Source organism: Caloenas nicobarica, chromosome 14 (assembly GCF_036013445.1).
Source record: "Caloenas nicobarica isolate bCalNic1 chromosome 14, bCalNic1.hap1, whole genome shotgun sequence".
NCBI classification, from domain to species: Eukaryota; Metazoa; Chordata; class Aves; order Columbiformes; family Columbidae; genus Caloenas; species Caloenas nicobarica.
Window position 1 is genome coordinate 5,935,476 of NC_088258.1, and position 25,231 is coordinate 5,960,706.

At 39.6% G+C, this 25,231-nt stretch overlaps 3 protein-coding genes across 5 annotated transcripts in view; 2 read left to right on the forward strand and 1 right to left on the reverse strand.

The window, feature by feature from the left end:
• The first annotated feature begins 353 nt into the window (after positions 1-353).
• On the forward strand, positions 354-2,916 carry ZFAND2A (zinc finger AN1-type containing 2A). Its single transcript, XM_065645008.1, is given in 5 exon segments — positions 354-462; positions 991-1,085; positions 1,723-1,848; positions 2,056-2,200; positions 2,726-2,916. Coding segments are annotated over 5 exon segments (666 nt in total).
• Positions 2,917-6,382: 3,466 nt separating this feature from the next.
• The window catches only part of C14H7orf50 (chromosome 14 C7orf50 homolog), a 126,713-nt gene continuing 107,864 nt past the window's right edge, over positions 6,383-25,231 (forward strand). Inside the window, exons 1-2 of one of the 3 annotated variants that reach the window (XM_065644902.1) lie at positions 6,383-6,505; positions 8,709-8,849. In XM_065644902.1, coding sequence (XP_065500974.1) covers positions 6,383-6,505; positions 8,709-8,849 — 264 coding nt within the window. Of the gene's footprint in view, positions 6,506-6,668; positions 6,819-8,703; positions 8,850-25,231 lie in introns of those variants that run through there. The other 2 variants (XM_065644898.1, XM_065644899.1) reach the window with 2 other exon arrangements.
• Positions 22,896-23,969, reverse strand: GPER1 (G protein-coupled estrogen receptor 1). The gene has a single exon (XM_065645179.1). It carries the CDS (start codon positions 23,967-23,969, stop codon positions 22,896-22,898), a length of 1,074 nt encoding a protein of 357 aa, XP_065501251.1.

Here is a 25,231-nt window from a genome sequence, read left to right on the forward strand (position 1 = left end):
GCTAGCTGGGGTTAAACCATGACAAGCATGCAAAGCACTGAACAGAGGAAGGGACCCTTACTGGAAATGATGATACCTGCTCTTTTACTACAACTACATCTATTGCATCTGCCATGTGACCAGGCAGGGAATGAAACTTAATTTTTCTGGAATGTAGATAGAAAAAGTGAGGTGTTATACTAAGCTATGTAAGAAAGTAGCTCATTAAATGTAATAATTACATTGTTATAAAAAATTATGTGCTTTAGTTCCCTAAAAAAAAAAAAACAACAAAATGCTATGGGGTTACACTTCATTTCTAGCAAGACCACGCACACTACCTAACTTGTACCAGAAGGACCTTCTGGGTATGAATGGATGACAAAGCAGAATTAGATCCCGTAAGAATCAGTGTCGTTGGCGTGTCCTTGGGGCGAGGATCCTGTTATCCTGCCAGCACAGAGCGTACCTGCAAGCAGCTGGGTAAGGAGCAGCCTCAGGGATTGTGTAGGGGGCAACCCAAATCCTGTACCCCAAGTCTGTACAGTGGTGCTCTGGTCAGTACCAGGTGCCAGTGCTGCTCCTGTCATCCCTCTGAAATAGCTCTTGTCAAAGAGGGATAGCTGAGCCCGGTATGTTTTGTTCTTGTATGTTGTTAAACTATTAGGGGACATTTTTTAAAGAACAAAAAGACTTTTGAGTCTGGGCTTTGGATCTGTATGTCAAATCCTAGGTCTTGACTAATGCCTCACTAAAGTTTCTGCGTTCAAGGAGCTCCTGAGGTATTTATGGCTTGTGTTAATCTAACACTGTGGATAAAGACAAAACTTATCACACTCACTTTTTTAGTTATAATATTTGTGAAGAATGACATACTTTCTCTAGCAATAATTGGATTGTGACTAGACAAATTATTTGCTTCAGAATGTATTTGTAGTCTTTTGTGAGTACTCTTACAGCTGTTGGCTCCACTCCATGAGAATCTCTTTTCCTTTTTCATTCTTCTCCCAGACTTACTTCCTCTGAAATGTGATGCATGTAGGGAAGCCTTCTGGAAAGATCACAGCTGTTACGGTGACCACAAGTGTAGCTCTGCCTACAAGGAAGTATTTTCCTATACATTGGTCAGTAGTGCACACTGCGGAGTTACTAAGTCATGTATAAAGGTGGCTGCTCTGAAACTTGACCTGTGGTTTCAATAAAAACAGATGGGAGAACCACGAGATGTCAGTTAATAATATCGCTGAGTTTCAAATGTATAGAGACATAACATTTCAGAGGTCAGTATTGCTAGATTCTAGTTTCTTTCACTTATACTGCACCTTCCCAGAGAGGAGTGTTTTATATTTTAAGTAATGTATTGTAGCCTAAAACTTTCTGCAGCCCCGGTTCTTTAAGCTGAAGGACAGCAAACATGAATCTATAAGAGACATAAATAAGTGGGGCCAAACTTTGATCTCTGGCCCATGCTTGGCCTTTGAAGTGTTCAAAGGCTGTAATTCCAGAAAGCCCAGAAGCGTATTTAAAGAAAATACGTTGCTACAAATTGTTTTGACAAAGCATGTCTGACTATTTTTTGGATAATGATTTGCAGTTACCTTTGCAAAATAATCTTTAAAAGCATTAGTAAATGAGTAGAACATAAACCACTTGTGGATACATCTCTATCACCCATGTGTAAAAGAAGGGCAAGGACAGAAAAATAATTGCATTGGACTTCTAATCTGTGTTATAAGCTCTTAGAATGTGCAGGTTCTAGTGTGTCCACTCTTCAGTGCACTTGTCCTAATGCAGAAGGGGGAAATACCAGATGTGGTTGGAGCTCACATAGATAAGCACTGCAAACACAATCCAGCACAAAAAAGAAGAGCGTAAGGAAACTGCTGCTGAAGTCTAAACTGCCTGCCTAATGCTACTGAAGTTAGACCTTCTGACAGCAGAACGTGTAGACGCTTGCTCTTTTTCATCTTAATTCTAAGGGTGGTCGAACATTTGTGGTTCAGCTTGATCATTACTTGGGAAGCGGATCACAGAAAGCAAGCAAGCTTTGCCAGCTTCATGTCCTCTGTTATTTAGATCTTCACAAGCAAGTGCTTAAAGTGCAAAAGGAAAGAGATGATGAAGGTAGTTTGTGACCAGTGCAGTGGCAACTTCTGCATAAAACATCGACGGCCTCCGGGTCACGACTGTAAAGGGAGCAGCCACCCAACTCCAAGGCAGGGTAAGTTGTGTTTATGACACCTGGAGCTCAAGCTGAAATTTCAGAGCTAGTATTAGGGGTTGGTGGGGAGCTCAGACAAACAGGGAATCCTGTAAACTACTGGTCATTTTAAAAAAATAGCCACTATTTCCTCTTTGTATCTCACGCTTAATTTCTGGAAGTCTCTGAGCCAAGATCAAAGCTTGTCAAATCCTCTCCTAAAATCCTTCCAAGCTTGCTTCTGTCAGTCCCTCCTAATTGAGAGTAGGGACTGGCCAGCTCAAGTACCTTTGGGTTTTGGATCTCAATACTAGAATCCTAAAGTTCTGCCCAAGAACCGAGAACAATCAATAAACTGCCAAGCCAAGTTTAAACTTAGTTTTAATAAAAATCTGTGTCTTGCAGGCAGATGTACCTTCATTGTTGTGTGCAATAGGACTGTGAGACCTGTGTGAAAGATGCAGATAATTACACTGGATGGAATAGCGAAACTCCTGGCAGTGTGCATCAGAGGTGCTGAGCCTGGTTGTATTTGTAGCTGTGCAGCTTGGATGAGCCTCCCAAACCACCTCAAATCAACGGGAGCAATTGGAGTGCCATCTAATGGGAATCCTCGGCACAACAGGTATGAGCTGTAGAAGAAAAGACAAACGTTTAGAAATAGTCTTGTGTCAACATGGCGTAGGAGTGTCACTGTCATGCCTCTAACTGCTTTAGAGCTGGTACCTGACCTTTAATTCGCGTTGGGAATGTGGTAGAGGGGTTCTGACAGCACAAGTAAATCTTTACTTCTCCGTAAAGTAATGATGAAAGTAGCTGTATAGACACAAGCATCAGGACATCATATTGTTGTAACAGCAGGTTGGTCTCCCAGCTGCTCAGTGTGAGTCTTGGTCAAGTTCTGGAAAAATGGTTTGTCATCAGAATGCTGAGGAGAGCATAGCAAGTATCTGAATTAAAACAAATGGCCCAAGCCCTTCCCTGCCACATTGTATCTTCTGGTGACTGGAATTTTTAGTCATGTAACTTTTACAGTGCATTCTTATGTCTTTCAGATGCAGATAGTAGAGGCTCTTCACATCCAGGTCAAACCCCTGTCTACTTTAAAGTTAATTTTGCCTATAGCTCTTAAAAATTTTCTGCGCAATTAACTTATTCTTGTATCATAATGTTGTATGCATTCAATAAACTGTCACCCTTTCCAAGCCAACTTGCAATAAGAACTTTTACACTCAGAGAAATACTTGGTGAACAAAAGAGGGGAATGGTTATAGGAAGATGACTAAAATTATGATGAAACACAGCCAGCTTTGCTTAGATCATGTTAAGTCTGAACTATGAGTCTCCTAAGATGAGAGTCTAAAATACAAGATACTGCCATATGTGTTGATCCTTTTGGAAGTGAACTGGCACACAATGCAGCATTCAGCTTGACAAACAACATACATCAGCATGAAGCACGTTTTATATAAGCTGGTTTCTGAATGTCATTGGAAGTACTTGATTTATAAAGCCATACTTAGTTTTTCTAGGCCCACCCTAAGCAATTCACTGAAGGCTACTGCACAGAGAGGCATGCACAGTATAATTCTTCATAATTTATTGCCCCTTAGATAGAAATCTAGATTTGCATGGCTATTTTTTGCAGTTGGGGGGAAAAAAAGGAAGCCAAAGAAAGTAGTAGTAACTGTGTTTTGTCTCATGTAATAAGAATGAGACCAAAATACACCATTGTCTAGGGAGGCTACTCTTGCTGTCTTCCTGAAAAGCTTAAACAAGTGAAGACGTGACAGATATGTGCCATCTATTATCTTGATCAGGTATCTCTGCTCTTTAAAACTGCATGAATATCCAGCTGCTTAGCTTAAGGCCTGAAATATTGTAGGTTGATGAAATGGAAATGTGCTGTTAATGAACAATACTAATTCCCCAGCTGGGATCTAAGTAGATCTCACATCCAACTAATTGTGAGAAAAATGCCAAGGCTTACTGATGATGTCAGGGGGTCAAGACCTCAATTTCATGTGTCATTGGAGCTATTCCTCTCTACACTGGGGCTGCTGGGCTGGAGTGTTGGTTTAGGACTAACTGAAGGGTAATTGCGGTCTCTTGAATCACCTGCAGCTATGAGTGCCCAACGCTGTTCTGCGGAGGTGGGAGGATGAGCAGCTCGCACAGCAGAGAATGCTGTTTTCCTTGACCTGGGAAAATAATGCTGTAAGAGACGTGAACCTAAGTGCAGTTGATGCATATGCTTTACAGAACCTTGAGGTGTACTGTAGTTCTGCAAAGACTGTTGTGTGCCTCTGGTTTCTCTTTGAAGAGGCTTAATCCTTAGAGTACAAATGCTGACTAAAGGGGAAATGTGGATTTATGGTCATTCATGGGGACAGTATGTAAACAATCAACATATTGAGTTGTAAGTCTTTTATCAGAAAGGGCAGAGAGAATGTTAATTTCTCGCCAACACAGAACAAAATATCTGTGCTATCCTGTCTTCATGTTTGGCCCAATGTGATTTCTTCTCATCCAGGCAGAGTTTTCGGAGAAAATCAAAGCTATATGGAAGGTTATAGTTGGCCAAAGTGACGATGTAACGTAGGTGTGAGTTACCATTGCTAATTCCATATAGTCTAATTTTGTGCAGTCATCTGGTCAAACTTGTGATTTGACAGTATCTGTAATACTGTGTTTAACCACAGGATGTCACAATAGGATATGTAATAAAACAATAAGTATTTTGAGGAAGTCTAAACACAGAAAATATGCCTTCCCTGTTCACACTGGAACAAAAGCTTGCATTGCAACTCTAATTTTAGATACCACCACCTACTGATTATCCTGTGTGCTCTAATGCCATAACTCAGCCCTAGCGTGCTGCTACTGTACTAGGACTTTTATAATCTTTCTGTATAATATAGAACCAGCCACGTGTTCCCAAACGCTGCTGCGGGATGGGAAGGGGTCTCCAGTGGAGAGCAGCAGGTGCTGCCCACAGCGTGAGGCCATGGACCAGAGCCGAGGGGCTCTGCCCAGCCCAGCAGTGATGCGGGGGGACAGGACTGGCACCTGCGATGTGGGGAAGAGGTGGGAGGGAAGGAACGGCAGAACAGGTGACCCTGGTTTGGACAGAAGGAAGCAGAGGAGTGAAGGTTTTACCTCTCTCCATCGGTGCAGATAATGGTACACAGAGTTGTTGCCACCAGCATCTGCTACCACAGCCAGCATCTCAGTTGCTACAGGGGTCAAATCATAGAATCATTTAGGTTGGAAGAGACCTTCAAGATCATTGAGTCCAACCTTTAACCTAATTCTGGCCCTAAACCATGTGCCTAAGAGCCTCATCTTTTAAACCTCTCCAGGGACAGTGAGTCCACCACTTCCCTGGGCAGCCTGTTCCAGTGCTTCAAAACCCTTTCCAGGAAGAAATCTTTCCTAATACCCAATCTAAACCTCCCCTGGAACAAATTGAGGCCAAACAAAACCCCCCGTCCTAGTTTGTCATGAAAAAAAATGATCCATTTATAGAATCATAGGATCATTTCGGTTGGAAGAGACCCTCAGGATCATCGAGTCCAACCATAACCTAACTCTAGCACTAAACCGTGTCCCTAAGAACCTCGTCCAAACGCCTGTTTTGTTTGTAGTAATTATTCTTGCCCTTAAACTACCAAGGGGAGATGGAAATGTTTGTGTACGCGCTGTTTATGGAAAATGAAAATAATGGAAAGCACTTCATTCCCTGGAAACCTTGTCCCTGCGGATGACACCTCCTCCTGTCTCACCGCAGCGCCCGCCTCTCCCCAGCGGCCCCGGCCGGGACAGCTGGCGGCGCCGCCTCAGACGCGGAGCCTCCGGGATCCGCAAGCTGAACGCGATCTGTTCTCCACAGAGCCGCCCCCGGGCGGTGCGGGGAGCAGCGGGACCGGCGTTCCCCGGGGGCCGGGCACGGGCGGAGCGCGGCGGGCGCTGCGGGCCCGGGGGTCCCTGTGCCGGCCCGGCGGGCCCGAGCCTGGCGGGGTCACCCGGGCAACAGGGGGCGGGGCCACAGAACTACGCGGGAGGCGGGACACTTTCCGCGGCGGAGCTCGGCGCAGGTAGATGACGTCAAGTCTCCCGCAGAAGCCGGCCGAGCACACGTGTTTCCAGGTGGGAGTTTCAAGTCCGAGGGTAGCTTTCCTATTGGCCACTCGGGAGATTGGCATGCCGAGGGCCAACCAGACGCTTCCATCCTCTTCTTGTAGCCAATGGGAGAGAGGGGGCGGGCCGCGGCGCCAACGGTGGGGCTCGGTTAAATGTGCAGCAGGAGGCGGGTCTGAGAGGTGCGTGTGGGTTGAGGGTGCGGGAGGGCGGGTGTCCCGTGTCCCCCACCTCTGGGGGCGGCTGCGGGAGCTCGGGGGGTCTCTCTGTCCCACCGGGGGCTGCGGGAGGGTTGGGGCGCCCCGGCCCCAGCGCGGCGGTGGTGACTGAGGGCGTCGTTTCCTTCCTCTCTCCTCCCTAACCCGGTGCAGCTTCGCTCTCTCGCCCCCGCGGAGGTGGGAGCCCGGAGCCGGTGGGTAGCGCTGGGGACAGGGCAAGGACATCGCTTTACCCGTGAAAGATGTGCTGGTGGCGGCGCTCGAGAGTGTCTTACTTAAATGTAAGAACTTTCTCGTCACGAAGTCTTAATTAAAGAAGTACTAGAGGGAGCGCAGAGGAGGTGATGAAGCTGCTGAGGGGCTGGAGCACAAGTGTGATGGGAGCGGCTGAGGGAGCTGGGGGTTCAGCTGGAGAACAGGAGCTGAGGGGAGACCTGATCACTGTCTGCAACTGCCTGAAAGGAGCTTGGAGCATGGAGGGGGTCGGGCTCTGCTCCCAAGTAGCAAGTGATAGGATGAGAGGAAACGGCCTCAAGTTGCACCAGGGGAGGTTTAGATTGGATATTAGGAAAAAATTCTTCCTGGAAAGGGTTGTTGGGCATTGGAACAGGCTGCCCAGAGCAGTGGTGGAGTCACCATCCCTGGAGGGGTTTAAAAGGCGTTTAGACGAGGTTCTTAGAGACACGGTTTAGTGCTGGAGTTAGGTTATGGTTGGACTCGATGATCCTGAGGGTCTCTTCCAACTGAAATGATTCTGTGATTCTAAGCCCGGGGTGCAGTGTCGGTGGCCCCCGGGAGGCGCTGGCTGAGGCGGTGCCTTCCCGGCCTGGCTGTGTCTGGGCTGGGCCTGGTGGGGTGGAGGACTCGGGTCCCTGTTGCTCTGTCAGGCAGCACAGGCCGCTCCTGCCCCGGGTTGTGTGTGTTGGGTTGGGGGTGCCTGTCCAGCTGGGGCAGTGGGTTGTTCAGTGCTTAAAAGGGGCCTATAAGAAAGATGGGGACAGACTTTGTAGCAGGGCCTGTAACGACAGGACTGGGGTGATGGTTTTAGACTGAAGGAGGGGAGATTCAGGCTAGACACGAGGAAGAAATTTTCTTACACTGAGGGTGGTGGGGCCTGGCCCAGGTTGCCCAGAGCGGTGGTGGATGCCCCATCCCTGGAGACATCCCAGGCCAGGCTGGACGGGGCTCTGAGCAACCTGAGCTGGTGCAGATGTCCCTGCTCATGGCAGGGGTGGCACTGGATGAGCTGTGAAGGTCCCTTCCAACCCAAACTATTCTATGACTGTTTTATTTTTCAGAGTGTGTTTCAAGCTAAGTATTTGTGATTGAGTCAGCTGTTATGTTTGTGCTGTTACACAGAAAGTGACTGTGTTAGGGCGGCTCTTGAAAGCCACTTAAATCAGGTTTTCTCTCAGAGAAACAATTTGCAGTTACAACTAGACCTGCTTTCAGAACCAGGTTTTTGACAACTCCTGTTTGCCTTTGCCCTTATCTCAGTGTAAAATGAAAGTTAAAACTTGTGAGGCATAATTCTTTAAACATAGTTTTTCCACATTAATATATATTAAAACAGTAAAACTGGCAGTTTAAACAGAACTGATGGTTAAAAACCTATCTGTTTAGTAATCAAGTAGGCTTTTTCATAGAATTGAGTTGGAAGGAACTCACAAGGGTCATCAAGTCCAACTCGTGGGTATGTGTGTATGCACACTTATCTATATTAATGAGATGGCTAACAGTCACATTAATGTATTTTGAGAAGAGAGAGATCTGTTTGGTGTTATCTGAGGCAGAAAATTGATCAAAGAGTTCAATGTGGTGCATTATAACCTGCAGAAAGCACACCATCAGTTATGGGGGGTTACTACCGGGAGGGTCAGTGAAACATTTTCCACAATGGGGCCTGAGAGAACAATAGGCATCAAGTTTTCTACATGAGAATGACATTCCGGTTTTACAGTAGTTTAGCTATAATGTATTCCTAAAGCAAACATGATGAAGATTCTCCAAAATGGATCAAAATTCAGTGCAGGTGTATATTTCATAGTTAAGTAGTCACAAATAATTATTGTATCAGTGTAATTGTAGTATAACTCTGCCCATATATGAAACAGACATTTAATATTAAAAAAGGTTCTAATTGCAGTTTGGTGGTTTCTGTTACAGAATAGTTCTATTTTAGAATGCCAAAAATGAATGTAGAAAAAAAAGAAAAGAAGGCAGAAAAAAGAAAAAAGCTGAAGCAACATGTGGCCCAAAAGGGACAGCTGGAATTGGAAACTGAACCAAAAAAAAAGAAACAAAGTTTGCAGGTAGGTTCTCCCAGTTTTGACTGTTTAATTCAGTAAAATGTGGATATATTGTTACCTGTGACATGACTGGTTTAGAGATTCAATACTGAATCTGAATGTACTACTTGATTTGGTTGCAATGACTCCTTGGGTGTGATATACTGAGAGTGAAAGTTGAAAGGAGAAGATAAATTAAGCCAAATGTGGGTAAAATTGCAGCAGTCAAAGTACACGATGTGTGTTTTGGATGTTTCTGTGGAAGACAGAGAATGAGTGAGATAATGTGGGTGAAAGGCGAACCAAATGGCTTTAAGCAACTGTCATATGGCAACATCAGCGTAGCTTAAGCCTTCATGTGATCCGGAGTGGTTGGAAAAACATGAAAGACTTTTCTTGGAGATCCTCTTGATTTTTGGATGGAATGTCAAATGGCCAGAAGGTGTCAGCAGTCTCTTTGTGTTACTGACCATTTTATGAATTGATTTTATGAGAATGAAATCAGTAATATTGAGATGTTATCTAAGTGGAAACTTGGAGCTGTAAGTTTTTTGTGATGGAAATGATACATAAACGGACTGATTCAGGTCGGCTGTTGAGTGGTTACTGTGGAATGTGGATCAAAGAAATATGAAGCGGTTTGATGCTGTCAAAGTGGAGAAGGAAGGGCAAAGGTTTTTTCCTCAGGAATTCTTAAAAACTTTCTTATGTTTCCTGGTCTAACATGAAATAGATGTGAAAGCTGCTTGTTACTCCATTTATCATGAGAAATAGAGCTCAATGGAGGTCTTAAAATAAGAAGTACTACTTTTTAGTTATGTTATTAAACTTTATTTAAGCTCCTTGGCAAGAATATTTTTTGAGAACTTTTGCATGCGTAAGTGTCTCTAGCTATTACACTTAGCGTTTTTGAAGCATAGTGTAAGAAAAACCAAACTATTGACAGAAGCTGTTCAGAGGTCTGTAAATTCTTGCTGTTTTGAACTCAGCAGATGTGTTCCTAAGTAAATCAGGGAAAGATTGCGTCCTTGTCTATATCAAAGCAAAAATAGAAAATCTGGTATTTATAATACACACCCTACACAGGGAAGGAGAAACATTCCTTCTTAAGCTATAGACTTCAGATTCACAGTGCTATAATCCAATTTGAGTGAAAATAATTTTTCCAGGATAGAACAGTGTGAAATTGAAATGTCAAAATTAATTTTTTGCCTATGACAATGTGTATAATTTCATGTAAAAGTGGAAAAAAATCCCAAGTGGACTTCAAACCCCTGGCAAGCAGGGCCTTTTTGGGTCAAGGGATAAGTTGTTAGAACCCCCAAATGAGTTTTTGTTGGCCATGCAGACTGCAGGACTGTGAAAGAAAGAGCAATTATTAAATGGAAAGAAGAATCCTTAATACTATAAGGGAATACCACTAGGCACAGCAGTTCTTAGAGTTATAAAAATTGGTGTCAGTAGATGGCTTAAACATGTATATAGTGTTAGTTTAAGGGAATACCATGTAAGGTCTATGACAAGGCATTTTTTGGCATCAGCTTTATAAACTATAACTGTTGATAGTAGGAAAGTGTAAGTTAGTAGACCACATTTTTTTGTTTGGAACAGGTTGTCGAGCATGAAAAATGTTAGGTAGGCCTTAAACAATTTTGCTTCAGAAATGGTTAATGAAAGTTAGCTGTTTAGCAGTTTCTGGTTATTACTCTGCATGCATCCTCCCAGCCTTGTGTGAAATAGTCAAGTCACAGTGGCAGTTCTGCTTTAAAATGCTTTTGGTCATCAGCCCCCTGTCAGCATGGAAAATGTAGTAGAAAACAAGGTAAAATTGTTTTGTGTGTACGGGAAGATCAGGAGGAACTCTGACGCTGTAGTGATGTGCTCAGTTAGTCTGAATGGTTCCAAAACCAAAATTTGGAACAAAAATCAAGGCAGCTGCTGAATGTGTTTATTCTGCAGCCTTACTTTAATTTTATTTCAGTTATTTAAAATAAACTGGAACCTCGATAGATCTACAGAAATTCCTGAATCACGACAACTGGATTCTGATGAGCTGCGATTGGCTTTTAATACAGTGACTGAACTAAAGAAAAGAGGTTTTTTTGCATTCTTAAAGTAAGGATGAGTAGACTGCAGTTTCTTTTCAGGATTCTCATACGTGATGGAAAGAATCAAATGATAGCTGTATAACATGTTGCTTTTGGTGGGAGAGAGGTTTCGCTGGTTCATTAAGTCACTTTACTTTCCTGTGATTTGCTTTTTTTCCGATTCTAGTGCAGCAATTTTAGTCTCCAAAGTGGAAAATGTAAATCTCTAATTGATTTTGTTATAGAGCTGCAGGCAGGCAAGTTGGAATGGGTCTTAAGTAAGTGGATTTCATGTACATTGATCATTCCTTCTTGAAATTTGTTACAAAAATTCTTACCAGCCTAAGACTAAAGCATTTTTCCTTGGAACAACTTGACCTTTCAGAGTAATCTTGATGTTTTATTGATTTTTCATCTACTCAATTTCTTCTGTTTACCTTAAATAGCAATGAGCAATTCAAGACCAATATAAATGTTTTCATGAATGGTCTTATATCCACGTGGTTCTAAACGACACATCTCTAGTGGAGCTGAGCAATGCAAGTTTTTAAACTTAATGCAGCCTTGTGGGTTTTTTTCTGACAGATTTTCATAATATTACTGTTTTATTTAGCTACTTGGCAATAAACTCCATACTTTAAACATTGATTTTTTTGTTTGTTTGTTTTAATGCTTGGACATTAGATTTACTTGTTTTTTAATGATTTTGTAGTTTGCTAACATAGTTGTATGCTAAACCTTCTGATAGTTCAAGTTTATTCTTTTGAATTGTCGCATAACATGGGTATAAAGAAGAGAGATTTAAAATGTGGTCTGAAGTGAAATCCTGGCTTCTTAAATAAAAACTTTCCGATGGACATTGTCTGAGACAAATTAATTTTGTTTCGGATCCCTGAAAAAAATATTTACAATATTGTTAACCCGTCATCTTGAAATAACAGAAATGTTCGAAGTGCTTGTTTGCAATTACCTGTGTCTTGTTTCTGTTTATGGATTTCTTCACCCTTCAGGATTTCAGCTGCTTTAGTGCCACGAAGCTGATCAACAGAGCAGCACAGACACAGCCCTGCAGGGAGGGAACAACATGTTGTTGCTTTGTTTAGGAAGGTTATTTGAGTGCTACCCAGAATGACCTTACTGTATGAAAGGATCATTTAACCTTGTAATTTAAGCATGGATGTTGTTCCTCCAGTGCGGTTTTCAGAGCTGCAAGCTTTCTACAGAACAGTAAGAAACTCTTCTAGAGTTGCACATCTTTTAGGCAAAACTCAAAAGTCATAATCCATATAAAACAATATTAATTTCCTGTTCCTTCCCAGTTTAATCTAGTAAATATTGTAACTTTAAGGAAAATTACAATGACTAAGAGGCGGTCAATCTTTATAAACCAAATTCCATCGTTCGTGGTTAAAGGATACTTTAGGTAAAGCTCATATGGTCAGTGGGTGTTTCCTTGTGTATTCCTGGTGATCTTCAGCATTGCACATGGTTGGAGGAGGAGGAATCAATATTTTCCCCAAATAAAGGCAAAATCAGTGGGAAAGGAATTTAATTTTTGAGATTCCATACAGATAGTACAAACAATGGCAAATAAACAAGTGGCTCATGGTGTTTCTTTAATCGGAGAGCTAGTGTGCAGGTGCCCAAACAGTAAGATGTAAATGGAAAATGGCAAAATTAGTAGGGAAAGGGTTTTTCCGTTCAGCTTTTTGGAGGTTATGAAGACCAATAAGGAGTTAAGCTAGTACTACAGCAAACAAACCATAAAGAATGATTCTTTAAAATTGTTGTTTGCTTGTAGAGGTAGAAAACTCCATAAAATTATCTTTAAGCTGTGGAGATAAACGTTTTGGCATGAGCTTGGTGCAATGGCTGGGAAAGCTACTTTGATAGGGTCTCTAATGGTGCCTCTAACCAGGTAACTGGGGCAGTAATTTGAACGTTTAATCAACGCAAACCAGACACTCATGCTACAAAACCTACCAAGCAGATACTGTAAAGCTATCATCAGAAAGTGTATTTATTATTTGACAACCCACTCATTCATACCGAAGCCTTTTGTTGAAATAATGAGTTGTGGATGATTTGCAAACAAACTCAGTAATCCTTTATTGTTCCGTATTTTTTTTTTAAATAAATGGGAAGCTTCTCTTGTAACCATCAAAATAACTTGTTTTGTGTTTTCCCATCCTAAAAAAAAAATGCTGTGAAGTTACAACTTAATGTGGTGTTGCTGGGTTTTCTTCCAATTACCAGGCTACCAATTTTAATGGTATCTTACATACATTAAAAAAGTATTTTGGAAACTGCTCGTGTTACAATTTCACTATCAACTCTTCCTGCATTTGTTTAGCTTTGCTTTACTAGCTTAATCCTCTGTGGTAGGCATTAGTGATGTCTGTGGTTATTAATTTTTGTTTGGTTTTCTACATATTTCTTAAACAATCTTAAATATTGAAAAAAAGGAAAATTTTTTTTTTAAAGTGTAACCTCTGAAAATTTGAATCTTGTTCTGGTGGTTTTGACAATTTCTAAAATATCTCTAGCATGCAAATAGAGTTTTGTCCATGTTATGAAGAGAAGATGACACAATCCTTCATCTTCCTTCCATCCCTCCATCTCCTCCAACACCTTGATGTAAAGATACCTCAGCAGTTTGTGGCTTTCTGGTGACAAAAGGAGGGCGATTGCTGTTTCTTAGAATGGTAGTTAAATGACAGTATGGATATTAGTGCAGTCTTTTTAGTCTGCTGGTTTTGGTCAGTCTGTAATTGAAATATCGGGGCTGTTTCTCTTTGGGCCACCTTTCAGTTGAATGTTTATTCTTGTTTTATTTGTATTTTTTCTTACTTGCATGAAGAGGCAAGTTTGCTGGCCCATTGGCTTCTGGTTGCCTCACTGCAGAATGGCCTTCTAATAGTTGAAAAGAAATTATGAAGCTATAAACCCATTTGGCATTTGACTTACTGTGTGAGATCTTACTTGGTCTGTCTACTTTCTTATAATCTATGCAACATTTTTCAAATTAGGAAGAAGCAAATAAAAAGAACACCCAAACTTTGAGGGCGGCTGCTTATGGAACTGAAACGTTTATTTCCCGCTAACACTTTTTCATTAGAATATCGATAGTATTTAAATTATTTTATTAAATTGACCATAAATTTATGTATTTTTAAAAAGAGGTAAATTTGATAGTGACACCACATAGTGTTCATAGAGAATAGTAGGCCTTTTGTCAACAGACATGTCTAAGAAGCTACAAAATAGTGTCTGAAATACGGATATGCATAGATTAGGCTGAATAATTTTACATTCCTTTGAAAATTATTTTTGTAATGGTAGGAATAGATTTCCCAGGAAAGAGTATTCACAGCTGGGAAAACAGTTGCTACTTTGAAGATGGTTTTCCCAGGCGAAAGGCTCACATCCCCAACTGTGTTTGGTATAAACAAGATGTGGTGTATTTCTTACTTTTATTTAGAGGAATTGTGCATTCTTCATTACTTACTAACCAGCAAATTTCATGCTAATTGCGGGTATTTGCCTTAATCTGTGTACATTCAGAGTTAATTCCTCACTTTCATTGATATAACCAGGCTATTAAATTGATGGTGAATTTGGTGGTGAAACACGACCGTCCCTTCCTTGCTATTAAGAAGGGAAATCCTTCCTTCTCTTCTTGGAGCATGTACCTGATATTTCCTCTCGACTCCCATTCTTTACTCAGAGGTGAGACCTTCCTTGAAGGTTCTTGTTAGGTTTCCAGTAGAAATCCTTGCTTTCATGACTAAGCTGCAAATATCTCCACAGAATTAAAATTCAGCACAGGATTGCCACTTGTGGGCTGAATTTGTTGAGTAACAACCGTCTGCGAGTGGTTGTTGAAGGAAGGAGCAGAGGCCAAGTCTGCTTGACCGTGTGTCACCCAGCTCCAGTCCATTGAGAACACTGTTTTCTGTCCTTTCAAGTATGAATTTTTTTCTGGTTCTACGTTAATGACTTCTAATGCATCATAGAGAGAGGCATTGTAAATGAAAATTGCTGGAAAAGGCCTAAATTACTGAATATAGAAAATCTGGCACAAAACCTCGAAAGATGTAGAGCTTCTGTTTAAGAAAAAAAAGTCCCATAACATGTTTGAATTCACAAACCACATTCTGCTTGGCAAGAAATGAAGTTGCAAGCTTGAAAGGATAAATGTTTGCTACATTCTGATATAGGATAATGAGCAGAGAAACAGGCATTTGAAGGCATTTGTTCTTGACAGGGCTTGTAACTTGGAAGTGTGTACAATATAATATATTAATACAAGCCTGATTCTCGTGGATTTGTTACTTCCTTTTATTGCTCTTTACTGTTTTGTTAATGTTAATTTGTTTTAAAAAATCCAGACTTGGATATTTAAAATGTTTATTCTAAAAAGCAGCAGTTTTCCCTGTCCTTGGCAGAATGCTACTGCTTTTTTAAACAACATGGGAGTCTAGTATAAGGATTTTTATAAAATACACATTATTGTGTGTTGATGGAATAGATTTAAAAAAGAAAAAAAACAAACCACAATCTGGAGTGGATAAAAGGGGGAGGATGGCTGCTTCCACAGTATGAATGAGAAACTAGAATTATTTCACCAGAAGTTTCCTCCTCCAAAATACCTTTTGTGTTTAGATTAATACTGTGAACCACATGAACGATTAGGGTGTATTTATGTATGTTAACTAATAAATTACAGCATAGATAAAATGGCTCTTGAGTATTAGATCAAAGCCACACAACTTAATAAAGTCCTGTAAAGTGCTTGTCTGTTACATCCAACAGGTGATTAAAACAGAAAATGAATCTTTTGACTTTCAGAAGCTGCCTGAAATAAGGAGAGTACAAGCATGAAGGTATTTGACAGGGAAACCTCTTGCTTAAAGAACCAGAATCTGTCTTTGAATGCATTTGCCTATTTCTGATTGAATCCCCCAAGAGTTCTGTAGGACATCAAACAGATCATCAACCAATGTTTTATTTAATTTCCCAGCATTATCTTAATAATCGGCATCTGTAAACCAGGCTTTTGCAAACAGAATATGTACACAAGGGAAGACAAAGCTCTGCTCCCACCATCTTACAGTTTGAAACGGATCAGAACTGTTTGGAGAATGTACTGAGCTGCATCGCTTGAAAAGGAGCAGAGAGCTTATATAAAAGAGAACAGAAAATCTTAAGTATGTGGCGAAAATACATGCTTTTAAAAACGGTGGTTCTATCCTACCTCTGCATTATGTACTGAATCATAAATGGGAACTACTTGTATTTACCTAGTTGTAAAATAACTAGATGGTTACAGAATTGTTATACTGAACTATAATGCAAAGTTCATTGAAGTCGTTCATGGCCTTTGGGAACTCATAGTAGACTTTGGAGCCTTCATGTACCTCATTGGCTGGTTCTTTTTATTCTAGCTGCCTTTAGAATAGGCAAGTTTTTCCTATTTCATTATGAAAGTCCCATCTTTCATGACTATTCTTACACCTGAGCCTGTAGCTTTTTTTTTTCTTGAGGAATTTTTAATAAACTTGTGGGGTTTTGTTTGTTTGCTTTTATGGTAAGTTTACCGTGCTTCCTTTAAAACATGGTGTCGTCTTTACAAAGATTTGTCTAGATTAAGTCCTGGTCTAGTCTGGGCTTCAAATAGGAGTCGTTGACTGTCCTGATCCTATAGATCTTGTAACAAAATCTGCTGTCCAAGACCCAAAAGGTCTCACTCAGTATCTGTGAGTCAAGAACCGCACAAATGGACGTGGGGACAGGGACAGTTTTCCACGGATCCTCCTGGGCCCCTCGTGAAGGGCTGAGCGTGCGGTTGGGTTCTGGGGGATCTGGTGGCCGTTCAGCAGCAGCTCCGCCAGCAACTTTGTGCCTCAACAGGGACATTTACCGTCAGGCAGCTTGACATTAGAATGAGAAAATACCATGTCGCGTTTCTCACTGTTCTAAGAGTATAAAGCTTTTAATATCAGAAGTAATTCTTCTGACTTTATGTATTTGAAAGCCAAGCAAGTTTATCAATGAAGTTCCCACAGGCGTCACTATCTGTATCTTGTCTTGCTACTCAGTGATCAGATGGATGTTTGGAATATCATCACATCATTTAAGTGAGTTCTTTCCTTGCTTTCTCTCTCAATTTGCTGAGTGCACTTCACTCCTAAGTGCTGGAACACAAGAGTTAAAAGGTTTCTGTAGTCAGGTAAAGGCTGTTTCTCTTTTGTAGTTGTGAAGGGAGAGAGAATGAAAGGAAGAAATTATTATTTGCTATTATGTTACTGTTTCTGTTGAGAGAATGCCTGGGAAAGGAAATGTTTCTGCTCCTGAGGCAGAAAACAAATCTATCTCCACCTCTACTAGGCAATTCTACCACTGAGCTATCTGTGTTTAAAAAAAAAAAATAGCCTTAAGTGCAATTTCTAAGCATAATTTAACAATATTCCAATAATTTCTCCATTTCTCTAGTATGTTTATTTTTTTCTCTCCCCAGTTTTTCTGAAGTCCATCCAGAAACCCCTTTCCATGCAATTTGAAAGGGTTTTAAGCCTTTTCAGTGATCTTTTTTTTAAATTTTTTTTTTTGCGTGCAGGTCAAGTGAGTTGGGGCTTGTAAGCAAAGTTGCTGCTTTGGAAAGGCTTACTCTGTTGCATTAAATATTTATTTAGAGTAGGTATATTTAAAAGTTAAGGTTTCACTTTTTGGCAATGAGTAGTTCGGTAGCTTGTTAGTTCAGAACTTGAAGACTTCTCCATACAACTGCAGCAGACTGTTTGAATGACTTCAGAAAACAGGTTAGCAACTTGGACACGGTTTTATCACCAGGGTTGAACAACTTCAGGAGCCGTTGTAAACAGCTTATTTTGTGGAACTCGGACAATCAGCTTTAAATTTTATAGTGGAATTCAGTGAGCACATGTAAAAAGTAGCGTCTAAGAGGCCAAGTTGAAAGTAATGAGCTGATCCTGCCCTGTGTGAAGTCTCGAAGGCTCCGCTCTTCCCTTGTCATCTTGGGTGGCTGCCCCGGTCCGCAGTTGTTTATTCTGAGCTCCTGGCCGTGTTTTGCTGCCGTATGATGGAATGGGAGTCTAAAAGGAAGCCAAAAGCCAAGGGCTAAAAATTTTGGTGTATCATATGTCAATGTAGAATAAATAGTTTGGACAATACCGCTGAAGAAAGGCCACCTAAATTATAAATATGAATGGAGGGTGTTCAGATTTTCAAATCCAGCGTGTCTCTTTCAAACACAGCACAGGGCATGTACCACAATTTACCTCCCTGGCAGCAGAGCCTGAGGATACAGGAAGGATGATCTGTGCTCATGTCTTTAAAATGGCTTGTTCCTTATCAGCTCTTGTTGCAGATTTAACATAAAAAAGATGAAGTGCAATTCCAAGGTGGAAATGGTTTATTGGTGACGTATTTATTAAACAGAATGTAAAAATAATAATAGTTTCTTAACGTAAACAGTCTCTGAAGGAGGAATAGCTCGGTCTGTGTACTCATGGGCTGCTGTAGGTGTAACTGGTAATGTGAGCGTGAACTTCTATTACAAAGATGTGGCACAGTCAATTGAATTAAACAATGAATTTGGCCCTGTGCTCTTTTATGATGAAAGTTTTAAATATTTGTCTGATGGTCTGAATGGATAAGATACGACTTTTGGAGCAGAAGGGAGGGATAATGTCCCTTAAATTAAAATCAAACCCTTATCTTTCTTGTTTTCAATCAAAATCAGATTAATTCATTGGTTCACTTTCATGAATAGCTATTAAAATTCAAACCTGCCTTCTTCATATACTCATTTTTCCTACTTATGCAGAAACAAGTTCAAATGGAATAAAATTATAATTGGGGTTGAACTTGGCATGCTTTTACTCACTGTAAACCGCTTTTACTTACTGTAAAGCACTTTTAAACACATTTCGTATCTGTAATTCCTAACCATTCAAAATTGTCTGGACAACCTTTTCCCTTTTGCAATCTTAAACAGCTGAGAGAAAACAGCAAAATTGTTACACAGGAAAAAAATTCAGTTAGTTTCTAACATAACCCGATGGCTGGAAAAAGATCTGAGCCCACACTGTACAGCCAGTGCATTTTGTTCAAAAACCTACAGATACTTAGTCCGAAATTATAAAAGCATTTTCTTGTTAAAGCTTAGTGCTCTTTTTTTAAGCCTACCTATTTGCAAGGTTAGTATTAGATTTTATATGCCAGATAAGCCGTTTTCAGTTAATAGTATAAATGTCAGATTACATTGGGGAAATACAAGATGAACCTGTATCTTTTTCATTTGATAGAAACAATAATAAAAACATGTTTTAAGACTTCTGAATTTTGCTTTTTAAAAAGATTTTATAGTCTATGTTGTCTTTTGAAATTGGTGGCTTGACTGTTCTGAACGCCGGTCTTCTGATCTTCTGGGGGGTTGAAAGGGGAAGGGAGGAGTGACTTTTCTTGCATCTTGCCCATATTATGTTAGTCTTGCACAGAATCTGGGATTGCCTGACTTATTGATTCCAATTCCCTGCCACATGCCCTCTCACATCGTGTGATGCTTTTCATAAATTAATCAAACTTCATCTTTAGACTGACTTTGCTTTTTCTGGATGTAGATGTGTTGTGCCTGCACAGTTGGTAGTGTGTCTCCTAAAACTGTTAAAAGGATGCAAAGTTACAGCATCTCTTTCACATGTTAAAATGGTCTCGGATAACTCTTTTTCATGTCTTTTTACACAGCTGAGGGAAAACTGATGCTTTTAGTCGATGGAGGTTCAGACTGGTGCTAGCTTGTGCTGTTTGGATTTATTTTGTTTCTAGATATTCAATAATACTCTGTGCATTCATGACTTTTTTTGGTGTGTTAAGGTATTGTTTTCAAATGCAGTTAATCTGTATGAAAGAATCCTTGAAATGGTTTTTAAAATTTTTTGTTTTTCCTCCTTCCCTGTGTGCTTTTCCTAACACTAGACTCTTCTTGTCCGAAGAGTTGATACAGACTATTACAGCAAAGACTGTAAGCATCTGTGATAAACAGGTTTTTAAATCTCATAGTTGTCATCAGTCCAGCATTTTAGAAAGGCATATGGAATCCCTTCCTTAAATTAAACAATTTGTGAGAGACCAGAGAAGAAAGTTAAGTGGTTATATCACAATTCTTATTCTCATTTTGTCTACGGTCCAGAAAAGGTTTTGTTTACTGATGATTGTGCTCTTTAATTTTTAAGAAAACTACATAAAGCACAGTTCTTTTGGTTCATGCATAAGCCATGGTAACGAGTTTCTGCAAGATGTTGGGCTGCAGAAAGCAGGTTGTATATAAAAATACATGAAAGGTGTGTGGTATTTCTGTAAATGTTACTGTTTAAAAAACAAAAGTTTTGGGAAGGAGTGTGCCATTTTTTCACCTGGGAGAGGGCTTTTTATTTAAGTGACTGGTATGTTTAACTTCAGTAATTTCAGGCACAGGTCCTAAACCTGTACCGAAATATCAACAGTGGGAAACTCACTGGGTAGTTTAGAATATTTGGTTTAAAATGTGGAACAGGTTGTTTCAGATTGAGTAAATACTGTTTTCTTCATCCTATAATAATTTGATCTTTCCTAGATTTCATTGTGATATCAGGCTATTCCTGCATACGATCATGTAGAAACAATTCCATAGCATGTCTGAGCAGGCATTTGCTATGACTGTCTGTTTATTGTTAGAAGCTTCTGAGCAAAGACACTTTCTTGATTTGTTATCCACAGTGGGTGATGAAAGGCCTTCTGCGTAGCCTTGATCAAAACACAGATTCCTGCACTGGAAGGGAGGAGGAAGAGAAAGTTTACTCTTATAAAAACAAAATAAGCAACAGCCAGAATTGGGAAAGTATTTCTGTAATCCCAAATAACTTATTTATTCATGGCAAGTGGCAAGATTGCACCAACCTAATATATCTGTAAGCTCAGATGTGTCTTAACTTCATGGAATGGCATTGCCAAGAGAATTATCCATTCCTTCAGTTCTGTGGTGTCTGAAATAGCCGTCTTTCAACATATGGTTAATGTACGTGGGCAGTCAATAGGATATGAGGTATTGTGGCTAATTCCAGAAGTGAAAATAACGAGGAAAAAGGGCTTTGGGCGATGTAGCGCAATGGAGTGAGATTTCTTGTGAAGTGTGGTTTAGAAACTTGTTCGATGCAGAGGAAGCATGGCAATACTTGCATCTTTCTTGAAATAAGTTATAGTTGGTGTTGTACAGGAAAGATGTGACTAAATGACATTTTTCCTCAGACTGTGATTAGCAGTCACAAGTAATCAGCAGTTGCTGCAAACTCCACCCTGCAGTTCCTGTTTCAGTTGCAGGAATATGGAGTTATCTACTTCAAATTCAGCCATCGTCTTGTGGCCTTTCTGTTTATAGGTCAAGTCTTTTGTGGCCAAAACTTCCAGTAGGAAACTCTTAAGTACTTCGTGAGAAATATGAGTGGAATTGTTGTTTCCACTGTGTTCTTTATTGCCTAGTAACTCTAGTCATTGTTTTAAGTGTCTGCACTTTAAAATCCTTTAAAATCTGTTCATGTGCTAATTAATTCATATATGGCATTTGAAAATAGGACAGAGCATGTTATTCTGCAGAGTTCTGGTGCTTCAGTCAATGAGCCCAGAGGTGAAATGAGTTTAACTCCAGAGGTGGAGCAAGCGATGTTTTAATGATTTTGCACCCCAATCTCTAGGAACTCTATAGCTTCCTCTGCACAAGTTCAGCAGTAACCTCTGCTAAACATCAATCAGATTTAAACCCCAATTATTTTCTAGCAGAAAAGAAAAACTATTGTTTTCAAGTACGTGGTGCTAACATTTGTTTTCTTAGTGTAATTCATCTTCAAATGAACAAAGCAACCAATGTGCATCTTAAACTCTTGAAAGGCCAGTGGTTTCTGGAGGTGGGATGGATGGTGCACAAAGTGCAAATCTGATCACAGTTTATCACACTCCCCATTACATAAGTTCTTCCTTTCTAAAAACTGAGGCTTGTGGCATTTTCCTAAGCAATTTTTATACTCCTTTGCAGAACTTGACTTCTTTTTTAAAGCCACAGCATTTTGTCCTGGCAATCAAAATAGGTCTGCTAAGTGTAAAGAGATCTCATGCGACCTGCATTTAGATCTGAAGGCAGATATGAATGTCTGTATATGCGTACTGGCATTTTTGACAAAAGGCCCAATTATGTCTGTCCTGAGAAAGATTGTCTTGGGCGATACTTAAGACAGAATGAAGCATTACATTTTGCTTCCGTGAACCTCTTTGAGATGTGCAATATAGTTACGGATGACTTCAGTTTTGATCAAGTACTGATGTAAACAGTAGATTAAATTTATGAGACAAAACTCACCAGTGTGCTAGATTATATTAAGATTTTTTAAAAAGTTAATCGTGGAAGACATGCTAGAATACAGTGACGATAGTACTATGTAGTTCTTCTAAGCAAAGTCATTTATCTTAACATATTTGGATGAAGAAAAAAACCCAATGTTTTCTGCATCTCCACATCAATATGTTGTAATGATTTTTCCCCACTGTTACAGCAGCTTCATTATTTCAGTGGAAGTATCTTTTATACACCAGCAAAGTAGCATCTCTGATAATCGGGTTACATCTAGAGTCTTCCTAACTTGATAAAATTTTCTTCTATATTGTCATTCATACATGTATAATACAAAATAAAGCTCCTTCAGTGCTCAGCTTTTAATAATCCTGTTCATAATTAAATATAAATCTGACTAAAACGTATTATTCTACATTAAAGTCTTGTCATAAAAACATTTTGAATATAAACCTTCAATACTCGGAGTGATAATATATATATATATATATACACAAATGCACTTTTTTCTGTTAGTAGCAAGCATTTTGTTCACTATTTGCACAACTTCACAGTCATGTGTTTTATACAACCACTACTAAATCAGACTTCTGATTGCTCATTACTGTCAGGAATGACAGACGTTAAGGCAGCCTGACAAAAGCGATGTAACGTTGACATTTTTGTCTTCTGCTCAATATACAGTCGCAGTTTGTCTCTGAAGGTTTCTCCTAGAAAACTGTAAATTAAGGGGTTCAAACAGCTATTAGAAAAAGCTGCCAGGTTCACAATATGTCCTGTTAAAGGATAATCATGCCTGAAGGATGGGCTGCTTGAAGACACAGGCTCGCTTTTCTTCTGGAGAAGTTGAACACTAATGAAGACATTTTCAGGTAGCCAGCAGATAAAGAAAACCAAGACGACGACAAAAATCATTCGAAGAGCCTTTTGTCGCCGCAGCCGGAGACTCCTGTGCTTGTGGGCTTTGATCAGAACCCGCACAATTAATGAGTAACAAAGCCCGATGATCACAAAGGGGATAATAAAGCCCAAGGTTATTTCTAGCCACTGGATTTCTTTTACATCTGCAAAACAAAAATAGACCTCTCCGGTGTGCTGTAAATGCACAGCTGTGAATGGAACTAGTGCTGCAGAAATAGATGCCATCCATATGAGCCCGCAGCTCAACCGAGCGTGCTGCATAGTGCGAAATATGTTGGACCTCATTACTTTTGCCAGGGCTATGTATCTGTCAAAACTCATCCATGTCAGAAAGAAAATGCTGCTATACATGTTGATCTGAAGGAACAAAGACATAAAGGTACAAATAATAGTGATATCGTAATACTTTTCATCAAGATTAAAAACCTCAATGAGAGAATCAGCGACCAAAATGAGATCAGCTACTGCGAGGTTTATGAAGTAAAGGTCTGGAATAGTCATTTTTTCACGAAAGCTTATGTTGACAACCAGTATCAGAATGTTTCCTACAAAACCAATAGGAAAAAGAAATATTGTGTAAAGACATGATAAGAAAAGACCAATAACATATTGTTGGTGTTCTGATTTATCAGCTAATCTAGAAGATATGCTTTCATTACACAAATGGGATGCATTTAGGTTAAAAGTTGTGCTGTTACATATAACAGGTGATATAGAGGCAGAATAAGTTTCCATGGTTAAAATATCTTCAGAAAAGGTATTAGTACTCACAGTTTGGTAATGCCAAAAAAATCAGATTTTTGGTTGTTTTCAATTAAGTTCATAGCAAGCATTTTGACTGGAATGGAAGATGATGTACACTTTCGTATAGGAAATTAAGATTTGTTAGAAGTCATATTAATTAGACTGAAAATTGACTGAAATATAACAGTAAGGAATAGTTAAATTTCTTAAATTTCTTTACAGGACACTATATATTGTGAATGAGTGAATTTGCAGTTCCTGTATGCCGTAAGATTATGTAGGAATCTTTTTACCATTATGGTACTTGGATCTCTTTATTAAAAGCTTTTCATCAACAGTGTTTCTTCATGCGGGTTGGAAGGTAGTGGAATTTTAGCTCCATTTGTTTTCTTTTAATAATCAATGAACATCCTTGGACCTGCAATTTGCAAATGGAAAATGATTAATCTCACGCGCCAGCATTGTACCATGTGCTTTTGTGAACTTAACAGACACAGCTGAGGTTGTGGGAAACATCACGTTTGAATATATATATATACACACACACACAAAGGTTCAATTAAAAGAAATTTGTTCTAGATAATAATATATTGTGAGAGTAGATCTGTTAAAAATGTTGTGTACTATTCAGGGATTCAGGGTTGGAAAATGTAGAAATATAGAAAATCATAAGAGTTTAGCCTCTTGAAGAAAAACTGCTTTATATATTAAAAAATATATTTCATCATCAGCTTGCGCTATTAAGTAGCAGAGTCTGTGGCTGAGAAGGCAACAGGGTTGAAAAGCAATTGGTTCCTTCTGCTTTCAGTGGGAAGGAAAAGGCAAATTTTAGAAATGAGGGTAATACAAGCAGCATATTGATTTACACCAGCATTATTAGACGCAATCTGCTTTTCTTTGTGATTAACTATGTTGCACTGACTTCCGGATAGGAATGGAAAATATCAGTTATCTGATTTATTTACTTATAAATGTTGAATGCTATGAATTTGAAGCATTGCTAGAATTGTATTTAAAAGAAGAGAAAGAAACAAACAAAAGACACTCCAAGCAAATAAGACAGCAAGAAAATTATAACCCAGGGTATTTTGTGTTAAACTTTAAATATTTTTAGTTGCTTTAATCTTCACCTTACTACAAATATCTTGATTTTAATTACACTAAAACATATTAAAAACAAAGAAATTGTTTACTAGTGAAATTCATGCATATTTACACATTTTAATGACTTAAATCCTGTTGATGTACAGTCT

Bases quoted from the DNA above. Each gene is read 5' to 3' on its own strand.
- GPER1 (XM_065645179.1), bottom strand. From the start codon at position 23,969: ATGGAAACTTATTCTGCCTCTATATCACCTGTTATATGTAACAGCACA.